Raw genomic sequence first — 13,556 nt, forward strand, 5'->3', positions numbered from 1 at the left:
TGGCAGGGTCACACCACACTTTTATTCTACCTATGATGGCAGATTCTGCCAATGCATTTCAATGGAAATGGAGCGTTTTGTTTTTGTGGAAAACCCAGAAAACCCATTTAAATGGGAATGGAGCGGTTTGGTTCCAACCAAACCGCTCCATTCCCATTGAAATGCATTGGCAGAATCCGCCCTCATAGCTAGGTGGAATGAAAGGTGTAAAGCAAACTTTTTCTTTAAAAAAAAATCCTTGTCAGGCAATAAAAACTAAAAATAACTTCTGTTGACTGTATGTTTTATGCATGTATACTGTGTGTGTGTGTGTGGGGATCAGGTGTTGAAGATCTTTTTTTATGGAACTCATAAATATTAATATCGTAGGATTGTTGGAAGTAGCTTCCAACCTTTGTATTAATTTCAATGTTGTAAGCCCTGTTTACAAATTGGTCCTTGGTAGTTGAGATAAAGCACCAGGAGAGGGCAGTGTAATGTCAAATACTCCAACTCATGAGTTTCATTGTGCAGCATGGGTGTGTGTTTCACTTCTGTCCTTATGCTGATCATAATCAGCCCTGACAGCCCACTAGGAAAATGTTCTTGGTTTGAACTGTCTGAATGTTATCCCCTGAAGTGTAGCCAGTGCATTCATTTGACCTGTTGGACCTGGTAGTGTGGGAGTACTGCTGTTCCTATCCTGTCATTCAAGGTAGTTTCAACTCTTTCAACACTTTAACTCTTTGTATGAGAATTTGATTAATTTAGCAAAGCAAAGTGCTCTGTGTATGCATTCTACATCTACAATGTACAGTGAGGCACAGGCACACTTTATTATATTGCAACCTGATCTTGGAAGTTATGCTTTGAAATCTGTTCTCTGAAAAATAAGTGTTCAACTTGAATTTGTCTTTAACCGGTTCACTCTGTTGGGCTGTCACAGTGTTAGTGATTATTTGGGGGGGATTACACTGTCCTTCAGACAGCAGTAGTAGTGTAAGGAATGTGTACACATAGCCCATTAGATGTAGTGCATCTGACAATAATCTTACTGACAGTAGCCTAGAGGAATACACTGTGGTACACACTATAGTAAAATGATAAATCCTCAGTGTTTATTGTAACAGAGTGTTCAAGTGGACTCTTGCAGGTCAATTTCTTTACATTTTGTCCTGTCAGAGTTAAATGAACACACAAATAATTTACAGTGTATGCTACAATTGTATGTATGTGTGTGAGGGTGTGGGCAAGTACATGGGTTATAACAAATGAATATATTAAATGAATATGCTGACAATTTAGTTTCAAGTAACTTAGAACAGGCATTCAGCCGAATTTGACCAGGGCCCTAAATGGCCCTCGACACCAGTGTGGTAAGTGGTTGGCAGTTATTTAATGTTATTTAGGCAGCTGCTGTCTGTGTGGCTCACACACACACATCATGCCTCAATGTGCTGTGAGCAGATTGAGAACACGCCTCAGAAACTAACAGAGATAAGAGGAGCATGTCCCCCTACACTGCTCTCGACGATGTGGCAAGGCGGGAGTTTGCCAGTCTACTTTCTCATGACTCATTCAAAACAAAACATTTGAATATTACTCGAAAACCCATGCATGCGTTGTATGTCAAATACAAATTGTGAAAATAGTTTTTCTGTTTGCTTTAACCCATAACTTAAGTGGCTACTGCTTCTGAATATTTCCAATATTATGTTCTAGAGATAATGTGGATTTATCCCCTGCCATTACTTGTTAATTAAAGCTATAAACGCACAAAATAATTTGATATCAAAGCCATAGTTGTTTTACCTAAATTTGGGCCTGAATGTCGTGTTCTTACAGGAATATGTAAAACAAAAACCTGAAATATGGCCATCAATGCCAGTGCTTCCCTTACACCACATTCACAGCAAGGCTTGTAATTGAGTACTTTTGCACATAATCAAACATGTATTCCACAATCCATTAATCTCGTACAAATTGTTCATCTGAAGTGAATAACAGTATCTGTATTTTTTCCTTACCATTGAGGAGGTCAAGTAGTTTGTTCATATAGAGGCCTACTATTAAATGTTGTATCTCAGAGAAGTGAGGAGAAAATAAATAATACATTAATAATAATAATAATTATAAATAAATAAATAAATATTATTAATCATCATTATTATGAATCATTAATTTATTATATATTATTACTGCAGTGATTTAGGTTAGTTATTTTATCAAATCTCCTAAAATACTGTACACAAAGAGAAAGAATCTCGTACAAATTAAATTAGACTTGATGGTATTACAGGAATACTTGAAATTGACCCTGTTTGATCTGCTTTGCTTCCTCCCATATCAACAGTGACAGAGAGAAATTGCCTAAATTCAGTCATAGGGACTTCCGCCACATAGTACCAGTGGTACAGTCAGCAGCTTTATTTGTACTGACTGTTGCTACTGTAGTAGTTATCTGGCTCACATCTCATAACCTAGTTTGAACCTGCTGAAACGCACGCACGCACGCACGCACGCACGCACGCACGCACGCACGCACACACACACACACACACACACACACACACACACACACACACACACACACACACACACACACACACACACACACGTGTGAGCACTAGCCACACGTACTGTCTGTAAGTCCACATACCCCAGTGCAGACAGTTTTTTTTCTGTAGGCCTATATGTATTGTGCCAACTCCACCACCTTTCCAAATATGATAAGAGCAACAGAACTCTCCAAGCATTTTGGTAATGGTTAACCAGATAATTATTTTAGGGTGGGAGTCAAAAACAGTCAGAGTTTAATCTATCCACTTTTGCTGTGCTTTCCCCTTCTCAATGAGTGAATGAATTAATTTGTTCCAGCTTTTCAGAATGGAGGAGACATTTCCAAAAGAGAAACCAGAGGTGGAACTGAAAGAAGATGAAGACAACCAAGGTAAATTAATAATCTTTAAAACTATTATCAACCTAAGCTTATGGGATTTTAGTATGCCAATGGATGTACTTAAAGAGTTTATTTGTGCATTTATGCTGCCACATCTATGGTAATAAACATTAGACTACTGTTATTATTGTATGTTGCTGCCACTTATACAAACTATATTATATTAATCTTAATATTTGAATCCTTTATTGTTGTGTTACTACTAAATATAAGCCAAAGTGTAATTTTGTTTTGTTTGTAGGCATTGTTGAGTAAAACAAAGCATGTACTTTCTTCAGGCTTAAATGTGAAATAATGTAAAATGCTTCCTTATTATTAATGTTATACATACAGCATACATAAGGAAATCTCTCTCACACACACACACACACACACACACACACACACACACACACACACACACACACACACACACACACACACACACACACACACACACACACGCGCACTCACACACCTGTGCATCCTTGCTTTCATAATGAGGCTGGTATCTGTGTTTGCTCTTGTATAGGTGGGATCAGGCGGCGGTTAAGGGACAGGGACCACCTCAAGAAGAGAAAAGCTGAACTGGAGGAGAAGGAAACTTACCTGTGGGTTTCTGGGTAAATGTATACAGTCGATGTAAGGCTGTGAGGGGTAGTGAATGTTTGGAATAACTAGCATTGGTTCAATAATCACCCCTTACTCCTTGAAATTGTTTCTAAAATATAATATTTTATTGTGAGAACTAAATTCAGTCATAGGGAGAACAATGATAAGCTATAACTATAGCTTATTATTGTTCTCATGTTGTTTTTGTGATAAAATCTAAGCAATGATTACAATACCGTAACTGCTGTTAGCTTTTCGACAGCTTTGTAATGTAGCGGCCACCTACAGTTTTGCAAAGTAAAGACTGGAGCTTAAATAATGAGGGGACATTGCAAATGTGCAACTTGCCTATTAGAACATTGACAATGAGGAGCTTTTGGATGGGTAAAATATTTTCCTTTTATTCAACATGAGCTTGCATTACAGCACACATTACATAACTGTGACGGGTGAAATAGTTTACAGTACTATCAGCAGTCTGTTTGCTTATCAGTCAGTTCATTATTCAATATGGAGCAATAGGAAAACAAAGGTTGCTGCGCTTGTTTGTGATTATTGACTTGACTATACCCAGATCCAGGTCAAGGACTTTGTACCAGCACAGAAAAATAAAAACATCACAAAGAACTGTATCAGTGTCCAATGCTGAGGTTCATTATATTTCATTCAGGCTCGAGAGCACAAGGAAGAGAGCAAGAAGAGAGGAGAAGAGCGGTACAGGAAAGAGGGGGAGGCCAAAGAAGACTGAGCCTCCAATAGAGCTTCCTGTCCTTCAGGAAGAACCAGGACAGCTTCCTCCTGAGGCTCCTGCTGTAGTGGTGGTGCCTGAACCCACACTGGTGATTCCATCACCCGCTCTAATGCCGTTACTGCCTGTGTTCCCTGACCCACTGGAATCCCAGCCGGGGAATGTCCCTGCTGGCCCTGCCCCAATTCCTGTTCCAGCTTCATCCAATAATGATGCAGGTCCAGCCCTAATTCCACCCATGCCGGCCCTAGCCCTTATGCCAGCCCCTGTGTCAGCCTCAGTCTCACCTGTGGCTTCAATCCCAGGCCTCGTTTCAGCACCAGCACAAGAAACGTCTCCGGCCACTATTTCAGCCCCATTCCTTATGTCAACCTCAGTCTCAACCTCAGTCCCATCTTCAGTTTCATTCTCAGGACCAAGTCTGACCCCTGATGCTTTAGATGTAGGCCCCGTTTCAGCCCCACCCCCTGCACCTACACATGTTTCAACCCTCGATTCAGCTCAAGCCCCCGTCCTTGCCCTTCCTTCCCTGACTGAGGCTGTCGCCACAGAGTCACAGGGTAAGGGTGCCCTTGACCAGGTCCTGATTGAAGATCTGGGCCCAGATGAGAAGGAAGACATCTCTTTTCCGCAGGACAAGAGAGCCATTGACCAAGGTATTGAGGAAGTTGCTATGACACTGTGGATTTATAAACTACCCCTATAGCCAATGCTGAGAGTAATGTTTCTCAGCTAGATATGTTGGCAGAGAGTATTATTTGTTTTAATAATAAGTGTCATTTTCTCATCTTGTAACAATTTTCCTTTTTTATTGTTTGTAGATACAAGTCAAGAACCATTTCTGAGCAGCAGGCCTGATGAAAATGGAACATTCTCAACGCTACCTTTAAACTCTCCAACTCCCCCACAAGAATATCGTCCTGGATATCAATTCTAAATTAAATCTTTCAGATATTGCCTTTGTTTGGGAAAGGATACATGCCACACTTTAGAGATAGGCCTATTAGTCATTATTTGCAATTGCATCTGATAATTAGATAGTATGCAGTCTGTTGGATTGAGCTAACGTCATAATATGAACTCAAGCTAAACATACATATTTATTCTTGTTTTTGCTTTATTGTGTATTTTATTTCATGATATGCTTTTTTCCTGAAAGTGAAAGGGATATTTCACTTTAAAAAAAAACATACTCTACTCAGTCTTATGTAAACACCCCAGACAATTTTTAAGTTGCTTGATTCAGTATTTAGATATTTGATATTAATTTTAGCTGCCCCGCCCCCTTCCTCTACAAACCCATTGTAACTTCAAACTCCATTTTAACCATGTTAGATTCATCAAAAACACATTTTGTTTTTTTCTGGTGACTGATACGTGAGGGGGGTGTGGTTTTTCATTTACTGTTTTCATTTATTTTTATTTTTTATCTCCTCCAGGAGTCCTCATTATTTTCCAAAAACTATTATTAAAAATAAATGAAAATAGTCATTAAAAAACCACGGCCCCTCATGTATGGAAAGGTGTTTTGGATTAATCTAACATGGTTAAAAGAAATTGAGTTTAAGTTACAATCGGTTTGTATAGGAAGGGGGCGGGGCAGCTAAAATTAATACCAAATATCTAAATACTTAATCAAGCAATTTAAAAACTGTCTGGGGTGTCACATAAACCTGAAATGAAGGTTTTTTTTAAGTGAAATATCCCTTTAAAGGACCACTTTTCAACTCCTCTTCCTATAATAATTGGTCCTCACTAATGTTCATGATAAAATACCACAATTTCTTTCTACTCCATCTGTGTCTCATAGGAGGGCTGTGGGCAGTTCAGTAACCAGTCCACCAGTGACATCATCAATAGGGAATCCATGCTAATAGAAACGGCAGGCTTTCTTTTCCTGAAAAGTTGCAATGCCATCGGTCTCACGATAATACAAATCTTAATATATTTTAAAACAAATCTTGTTTAAAAAAAATCTGCCTAACGATGATGGACTGATGGACTGGTGGACGGGTGTCTGAACTGCCCACAGCCCTCCTATGAGACACAGACTGAGTAGAAAAAAATGGTTGTGTTTTATCATGAACATTAGTGAGGACCAATTATTATGAAGAGATGTTGAAAAGTGGTGAATTGGTCCTTTAAGTAGGCTATAGCATAGAATTTGTGAATGCATGTATTTAAAAGGAAATTTGAAATCATAGTTAACTTGGTTAAATGGTTTTATTGTATTTTATTAAAATTTGTAAAAAAATACATTATTTATTTGCCTTTTTATTGAAACAGTTTTTGTCTTAATTGTCATCTTCATCACTATTAAAGGTGATGTAAGTTGATATTTCTTGCTAAAATAAGTGTTAAATTGCTCTATATTCTCATATATAAATCATATAAGAATACAGAGCATAACATGGGCAACTGGCTGTCTGATGCGTCCTGCATGTTAGGTTAATATCGGAATACTGATATATTATTGATTTCAGCTACAATTTCAAACACATTGCAAACATAACACGCTTTAACTACTTCAGTCTATATAGCTTAATGACTTACATTTATATTGTCTTTGTATGTCCTATTTGTATTCAAGTTCATAAAGTTAACTTAAGTATGACTAAATGCATTTGAAATTAAATAAAAAAATATTACTTTTCAGGATTCCAATTAAAAAGTGTCAAAACATCATTCAGGATTCCAATTCAAATATAGCAGAAAATAGCAGATCTACAACTCACAAGCTCAAAATGAAGTGCGACACGTTTTGAGCTTGTAGATCGGCTATTGTTGCTACTCTTGTGTGACATAGAATGACGGCCAGATAGAAGTAGGCCATTAATTTATGAAAAAGGGTAAAATATTGAGATAAGAGGTTTGGAGTGTGGAAATATAGTAACCTGACTGCGCCAGATGGGGGCGGTAAATTCACAACAGTGAAACGAGTGAAGCAAGCTTCTTCAATCTGGCGGATTCAGGTTAGAAAATACTCATTAAAGTTGCCCGCCACTGGCTGATATGCGCGCCTCTGAGTTAGTAACTTGATCTCCCTGTCACTCCAGCTCTTTTAGTAAACAGAAAATACATTCAGGTCGAGATACCGATGTCATTCAATCAGGACACAGAACTCATACAACAGGATACAGGATCAATGTTGAAATCGGAAGAGACAAGAAATAAGCAGACAAATTTGGAATTGGAATGCTATAAATGTTAAGATGATAAATAGGTTACTTTTGATTTTATCCTGAAAGAGCTGGAGCCTGGAGAGACCACTGCTACTGAACAAACTGGGCTAGTCTATATGCCTATTTTGATGGTCTGTTACAGTTTGGCGGCCCAACATCCATGCGCCAGGCTGTCCGCAAGTACTACAAGCTAGCTTGAATCAATTTTCTTGTCAGTTCAGTATAGTTCCACCGCTCACTTCAGACAGGTGTGATTTTTTCCCCCTCTTTTTTTAAAAATATATTTTTGGGGCTTATTTTGTTGCCTTTATTGATAGATGTACAGTACATGAAACAGGGAGAGAGATGGGAGGGAAGACACACAGTAAGATTCGTCAGGATTGGGACTCGAACCCACGACACACTGTCATGCTGGATTACCAGCCAAAGTGCCTGGACCTCTAAACCGGCCCAGGCCTGCTTGTCAGTTTGCATATATCCCGTCTAGAGCAGATACGGAAACAAATGGTGTACACATTATGTAGGTTTGGAAAGTACCGGATACAGTAGGGCGGGCTCTAGACCGGATCTGAGCACCAATCAGTAAATAGAAACCAGGGCTTTCCAGACAGGAAAACTGGTGGCGATGCGAGATTACCATAGAGTATATAAAGGAGGGGGAGATTACTGGCAGGCAATGTGCTTCCGCATTGAACAATTGACCACATGTGTTTGTTTTTAGCTTCGCAGATAACAAGCTAAAGCACTTTGGAATACTGCTAGGATGTGCAATTGTTGTAATGAACATGTCCAGAGACTAAGTGAACAAGTTTATGTGATGCGAAAAGAAATCAAGAATCTCAGGTATGTTTGATCTATGCCAGGGTATGACTAGGATAGTTGTACATAAATATCGACCAACGGCAGGATCCGTGGATCACTCTGTTTTCAAGCCCCGTTTGGAATCTCGCTCATAGTCATATCTATATGAGGTTAAACGGAACTATCTGTTTTCACATTATTTCACAGGCAGATGCTGGAAAATGCAGTAAGAGCCAATCGCAAACACATGACATCCCTCCAGTATGCTGTTTCAAAGATTGATCAAGGTGGGATTGCTAAATGCCATTCTTCACCACCACTAAGACCACACATTGGTGGAGATGCACTAGAACAAGGTACGTATAAACATACAGTATTATGGAGCAGAGCTAGGTATTCACTTAACTGTGATGATGAGCTATTTCTAACTCCAGCTGTATTTTGATAAACGTCAAATTAATATCATTGTCAATGTCACCTTTGCCTTATTTGTGTTAAATACTGGTCAAATTGATGTTGGAACTACTAGATAGTTTATATCATGTGTAACTAAATCTTGATTGTGTCGTGTGACATCATAGGAAACATCCTGACAGTGCCTATCGGTCACATTAGTTCATGTTTCTCTGTGAAGAATGGGACCCCTAGACAGCCCACCATCTGTGGGCCCTCCAGAGCCACACTTCGGATCCAACAGAGTGTGTTCAATAATCCAGAGCATGCTTTGGACGGTCTGGAACACTACTCCCATGTCTGGTATGTGGTGCCAGTTTACTACCTAAGGGCTACACAATATTGATCAAACAAAATCAAACATTGTGATTATTCTGACACCGATTCTACAAATGTCTTCTAAATCTTAACAGTTTTCTGAAAAAACGTATGTTGCTTTATCTGAGCCTGTGGTTCTCAAATCTGAAACATTTTCATGTTAAGGGCCACCCAAAAAAATGTATGCATTTGGCCACGGACCTCCATCTCAAAAGAAGCAAAGGTTTGAGTTAAAAAATGTTCACTTTAAAAAGTAGATATATACAAAGATTTGTCACAAATTCTTCAAGACTTTTCAAAGATAGTAGATCTACAAGCTCATAGCGTGTATAACTGTTATTTTCTGAATTGCCAATGTATAAAATAATAATGTGGTTACAATCTAAAATGACACAGTTGCTTTCCTGGTTTTAATGGGTTAAATTAGAATTTGAACATCTTGGCCATAAAAGGAGGACATTCCAAGAAGAATCAGATCTGTCTATTTTCTATTCTGTTTGTTTGTTTTTTCTCAGGGTCATCTTCTTGTTTCACAAAAATGGACACCTTAGTAGTTACAAAGCCAAAGTGAAGCCTCCCAGGTTGAACGGTCAGAGGGTTGGTGTGTACTCCACACGCAGTCCTCACAGGCCTAATGCCCTGGGTCTAACACTAGCTAAACTGGAAACAATTGTAGGTAGGTATCACAGACAACAATTTCTAAAATGTTAAGTGTGTGTGTGTGTGTGTGTGTGTGTGTGTGTGTGTGTAGTATAGTATATATATATATAGTTTATATGTATAGTTTCATTATATAGATATTCCACTGTTACGTTCTTATCTTACGGTACGCATGTTTCATGATAAATGCTTTTTTATGTGATGTATTCCCATGCTTTTTTGTTCTTGCTTAATGTAAATCGCTCGCTCGCTCGTGTGTGTGTGTGTCTGTGTCTGTGTCTGTGTCTGTCTGTGTCCGTGTCCGTGTCCACACACTTCATGATTGAGGTTATAGAATGCTTAGAAAGACACTTCATCTGAACCTTTTTATTTAGGTGACACAATATACCTGTCAAACATCGACATGATTGCCGGCACCCCTGTCCTGGACATCAAACCCTACATCCCAGATTATGACTCTCCCCACAGTAGAGTGGACATGGAAACATCAAACACTGACCAGCCTTATGTCTCCCCACACAGTAGAGTGGACATAGAGACATCAGACACTAACCAGCCTGAAGAAGCTGCTGTTTCATTGGACAATGTGACAACCTCCCCAAATCACTGCCGTGATGACTCGATCTCAAGTGACAAATCCAATGTTAATTTTCAAACTGAGCATGATGTCTTGCACTCATTTGCTCCCGATTGCAATGCCCCTCTTTCCTCCTTGCCCAAAGACATACAAACTACACTGGAGGAGATCAAGGCCTTTGTGACTCGACATGATGACCTTTCCCAGGTGAGTGTGTGTGTGTGTGTGTGTGTTAATCTTTCTTTAGTTATTTGTCCTATATATTTTCAGTATTGCCAAATGCAAATTTATACATTAGTTATCAATATATTGTTGTGTTTTGTTCTATAGTGCAGAGTTTCAGACTCTTCTAAGCCCAAGCTGCCTGACTCAGTGGAGGACAATCATGGGCCTTGCTATGGAGAGGAGGCCTACAGCACTATAGCAGCCTGGATCAGGGAACCCCCTGTTGCCAGTCTGGTCGTGCGCTTTACCCCCCATGCCCAGAAGGAATTGGAGGAGTTCCTACCGCCATGCCCCTCAGGTGAGCCAACATGTGGCCTCGACGCATTATACGATTTTTTTTCATCGTACTCGACAAAATATTGAGCAGCACACCTTCCGGGTTTCTTCTGTCATTCTTGACAGAAGATATGTAGGGTCCCTGCCTCATTTTTCTCAGCTAAGCTTGGCCTGAAAACACATTAAACCCCTGATGTAGACACAGGTCAGTACACAAGTCACATAACAAATTACACAACATAATACACCATTTAGTTCAAAATAAACATGACGTCAAAGAAAACTTACTCATTGAATGAGCTGTGAAAAATGGAATGGAAACTGTTTTTAGAACTGAGTTTTTTTTGTCCACTAGAGGGGGGCCATTGAAAGAGTAATGCACATCAATGCTATAATACTAGAATACATCACTGCTGTTGAAATAACTTAAATACTAAACCCTAGTTCCACTACCCCTAGAACCCTAGTTCCCCCACCGCTTCCCCATAGGGAAGGGGGTATCTCAGTCTCTTGTGACTGAGATACTATATCTCAGTCTCTTGTGACTGAGATACTTATAAACACAGTACAGGCTGCTGACAGTTTTTCTTCTACCCCATAGAACCTTCTGAAGGCGGCAGACCCAAATTCAGGTTTCTGTGCAGTTCAGAAGAGGCAGCTGCAGCCATTAGGGGGGTGCTGTCAGCAGACCCCCGGTCGGTGTACAGAAGAACACGTTGCGAAGACAGACTATTCTACTTCACGCTGGATACGGCTGACATCACTTGCTGGTTCGGACAAGGCTTTGCTGAGGTGCTGCGGGTCCGACATATTGAAGAACATGCCTCGGTCCCTTAGGAAGGCAACATTGTTTAAATTAAATTTACTGTGCCAGACTGTGATTTTACCATATACAATACAGGGACTCAAAGCAGTGACAGGGCAATGCCCCCCTATAAAATGTGCATATGTTGCTACAGCAAGTTCTGTGAAGTGTGAATCCATAACAAAATAAACTGTAAAGATCTTGCGTGTTGTCACTTCCAATTCTCTACTGGGAAAAGCTGTAATTTTTATTTGGGAACGTTTATATGTAGATAGCAAATTCAATGGCTTTATCATTGTATCATTGTTACAGAGACATTTATTCTTTGGTCTTCTTAATTTATTACTGCTGCCACTCCACGTGTGTGTGTGTGTGTGTGTGTGTGTGTGTGTGTGTGTGTGAGATAGATCGAGGTGCCAACGGTTGAGCCTTTAGTTTAGATGTACTGAAATGTTGATTTGAACCTTTAAGCTGTTCATAAATCTACCGGTCCATAGCTCCAAGGTGGAGCCTCCACCAGGCTATCCTGAAGGCTGATTTCTGGAAGGTCAGGGGGCTGATTGAATCTGGATCAAGTTGTCAACTCCAGGGACAAGGAGCAGAGAACACCTCTGATGCTCTGCTGTCTCCATGATATGAGGACTCCTGGGCTCTGACTGGGAGTGGCTCGCATGTTTCTTGTTCACAGGACCCATGTGGGCTTATGTGACTGAACCGCTCTTGTCTATGCAGTCCTGTACGAGCGCCTCCGCCTCACAGAGCTGTACCTTCAAACTCTGGATTTTGATCCAATTTTACTGATGAGTGTGGTCGTAATGTTTTGTGGTATGCAACTCAGAGCGACAACAGGTCCATCCATCAACTGGTACGCCAAGTACTGATGCAGTACAGTCTGAAAATGCCCCAGCTTCTCAACACAACCGTTGACAGATTTGGAGGTCAAAGTGAGGAGCAGGGTCATGGTTGACAGCGGAGGGCAGTCGAGCACAACGTCACCACCGACTGTTGCTCTGTCATCTAGGACAAAGGGCACTTCTTGCACAGCCAGGGAAAAGTTTGCCTCCATTGTTCAGGAAGAATTTACCCTACCAGCCTCTGGCTGCAAATTTATGGCCTAAGGGGGAGAACTTGTACAAAAGACTGAACCCAGTCACCAAAAGCAAAACCGAAGACAAAAGCAGACAAATGGACACCCAAACATGGGGATGAGGGAGAGAGAAAAGAGGGGGATAAAACAATCTCCTCTCTTTCAAAAGACAAAGGTGTATTTGAGGAGCCTGATGGAGACACTGCAGTGCCAGACAAGCCCTACATACAGAGTAGACCCTTCTTAATAATGTGCAAAAGTTCATTTTCTTCTGTAATATAATCTAAATATAATTCTATAATATAATATATAATTCAAAACCACCCAAAAGATGGTTGACAGCCGGAATATAGACGGCACCTGGGTGAGCAGGGTGGGTTAGCGCCCCAGCCTGTGTCCGCCGTGAGGAGGAAGCCCAAAAAACCCACGTGAGGCCTTTAGGAGGGCCATTCAAGCCGCAAGTGGAGCCTGCGGCACCACCGTTTCCCTGCCGGTGGAGCCTGCAGAATCCACCACTCCCGAATTAAGTGTCTGGTGCTGGGAATCTGGTGCAACGCACAGGTCCTGGCTGCACCTGGTGAGAGCAGGAGTGGACCTGGTGAAGCGTAGGAGGTGCCCGGCCAGTAGTCAACCCACAGTGCCTAGTCCCTCCACGCGCCGGATGGCTTGCCCAATATCGGCAGAGTAGTTCTGGAGCAGCAGATTGTGTGTCCCTGATTTTTCCCTAATGGGACTGATCGAGGGTAGCTACTGGGACGTAGATCGGGACTTGATCCCCCCCGGCTGGGTCACCCGAGTGAGGGGTATGATGTTGTGAGACCCGAAACCCTGAGGACCTTGGATACATCACTGAGGATATGTCCCAGGTGCATCCATACTATGTTATTTAGTTCTT

The 13,556-nt window shown here is 40.8% G+C and overlaps 2 protein-coding genes across 3 annotated transcripts; both read left to right on the top strand.

Moving 5' to 3' along the window:
• Positions 1-574: 574 nt before the first annotated feature.
• Positions 575-6,525, top strand: hemgn (hemogen). 2 transcript variants are annotated; one of them, XM_079500323.1, is made up of 5 exons: positions 575-694; positions 2,857-2,929; positions 3,450-3,540; positions 4,200-4,933; positions 5,099-6,525. In XM_079500323.1, the coding sequence occupies exons 2-5, from the start codon at positions 2,866-2,868 to the stop codon at positions 5,212-5,214; spliced, it is 1,005 nt and encodes a 334-aa protein (XP_079356449.1). In that variant the 5' UTR covers positions 575-694; positions 2,857-2,865; the 3' UTR covers positions 5,215-6,525. The 2 variants fall into 2 exon arrangements, with proteins under 2 accessions (XP_079356449.1, XP_079356450.1); XM_079500324.1 differs by having other exon boundaries at positions 3,450-3,528.
• Positions 6,526-8,114: 1,589 nt separating this feature from the next.
• On the top strand, positions 8,115-11,778 carry trmo (tRNA methyltransferase O). The gene is made up of 7 exons (XM_079500317.1): positions 8,115-8,302; positions 8,468-8,616; positions 8,842-9,016; positions 9,547-9,707; positions 10,066-10,475; positions 10,599-10,791; positions 11,371-11,778. The coding sequence occupies exons 1-7, from the start codon at positions 8,223-8,225 to the stop codon at positions 11,604-11,606; spliced, it is 1,404 nt and encodes a 467-aa protein (XP_079356443.1). The 5' UTR covers positions 8,115-8,222; the 3' UTR covers positions 11,607-11,778.
• The last annotated feature ends 1,778 nt before the right edge of the window (positions 11,779-13,556 follow it).

Source organism: Electrona antarctica (genome assembly GCF_951216825.1).
Source record: "Electrona antarctica genome assembly, chromosome: 4".
In the NCBI taxonomy this organism is placed as follows: Eukaryota; Metazoa; Chordata; class Actinopteri; order Myctophiformes; family Myctophidae; genus Electrona; species Electrona antarctica.

Coding starts and splice junctions, on each gene's coding strand:
- hemgn (XM_079500323.1), top strand. CDS start 2,866: ATGGAGGAGACATTTCCAAAAGAGAAACCAGAGGTGGAACTGAAAGAA. Junction 2,930..3,449: donor AGAAGATGAAGACAACCAAG/GTAAATTAATAA, acceptor GCTCTTGTATAG/GTGGGATCAGGCGGCGGTTA. Junction 3,541..4,199: donor ACTTACCTGTGGGTTTCTGG/GTAAATGTATAC, acceptor TATTTCATTCAG/GCTCGAGAGCACAAGGAAGA.
- trmo (XM_079500317.1), top strand. CDS start 8,223: ATGTGCAATTGTTGTAATGAACATGTCCAGAGACTAAGTGAACAAGTT. Junction 9,017..9,546: donor GAACACTACTCCCATGTCTG/GTATGTGGTGCC, acceptor GTTTTTTCTCAG/GGTCATCTTCTTGTTTCACA. Junction 10,476..10,598: donor GACATGATGACCTTTCCCAG/GTGAGTGTGTGT, acceptor TTTGTTCTATAG/TGCAGAGTTTCAGACTCTTC.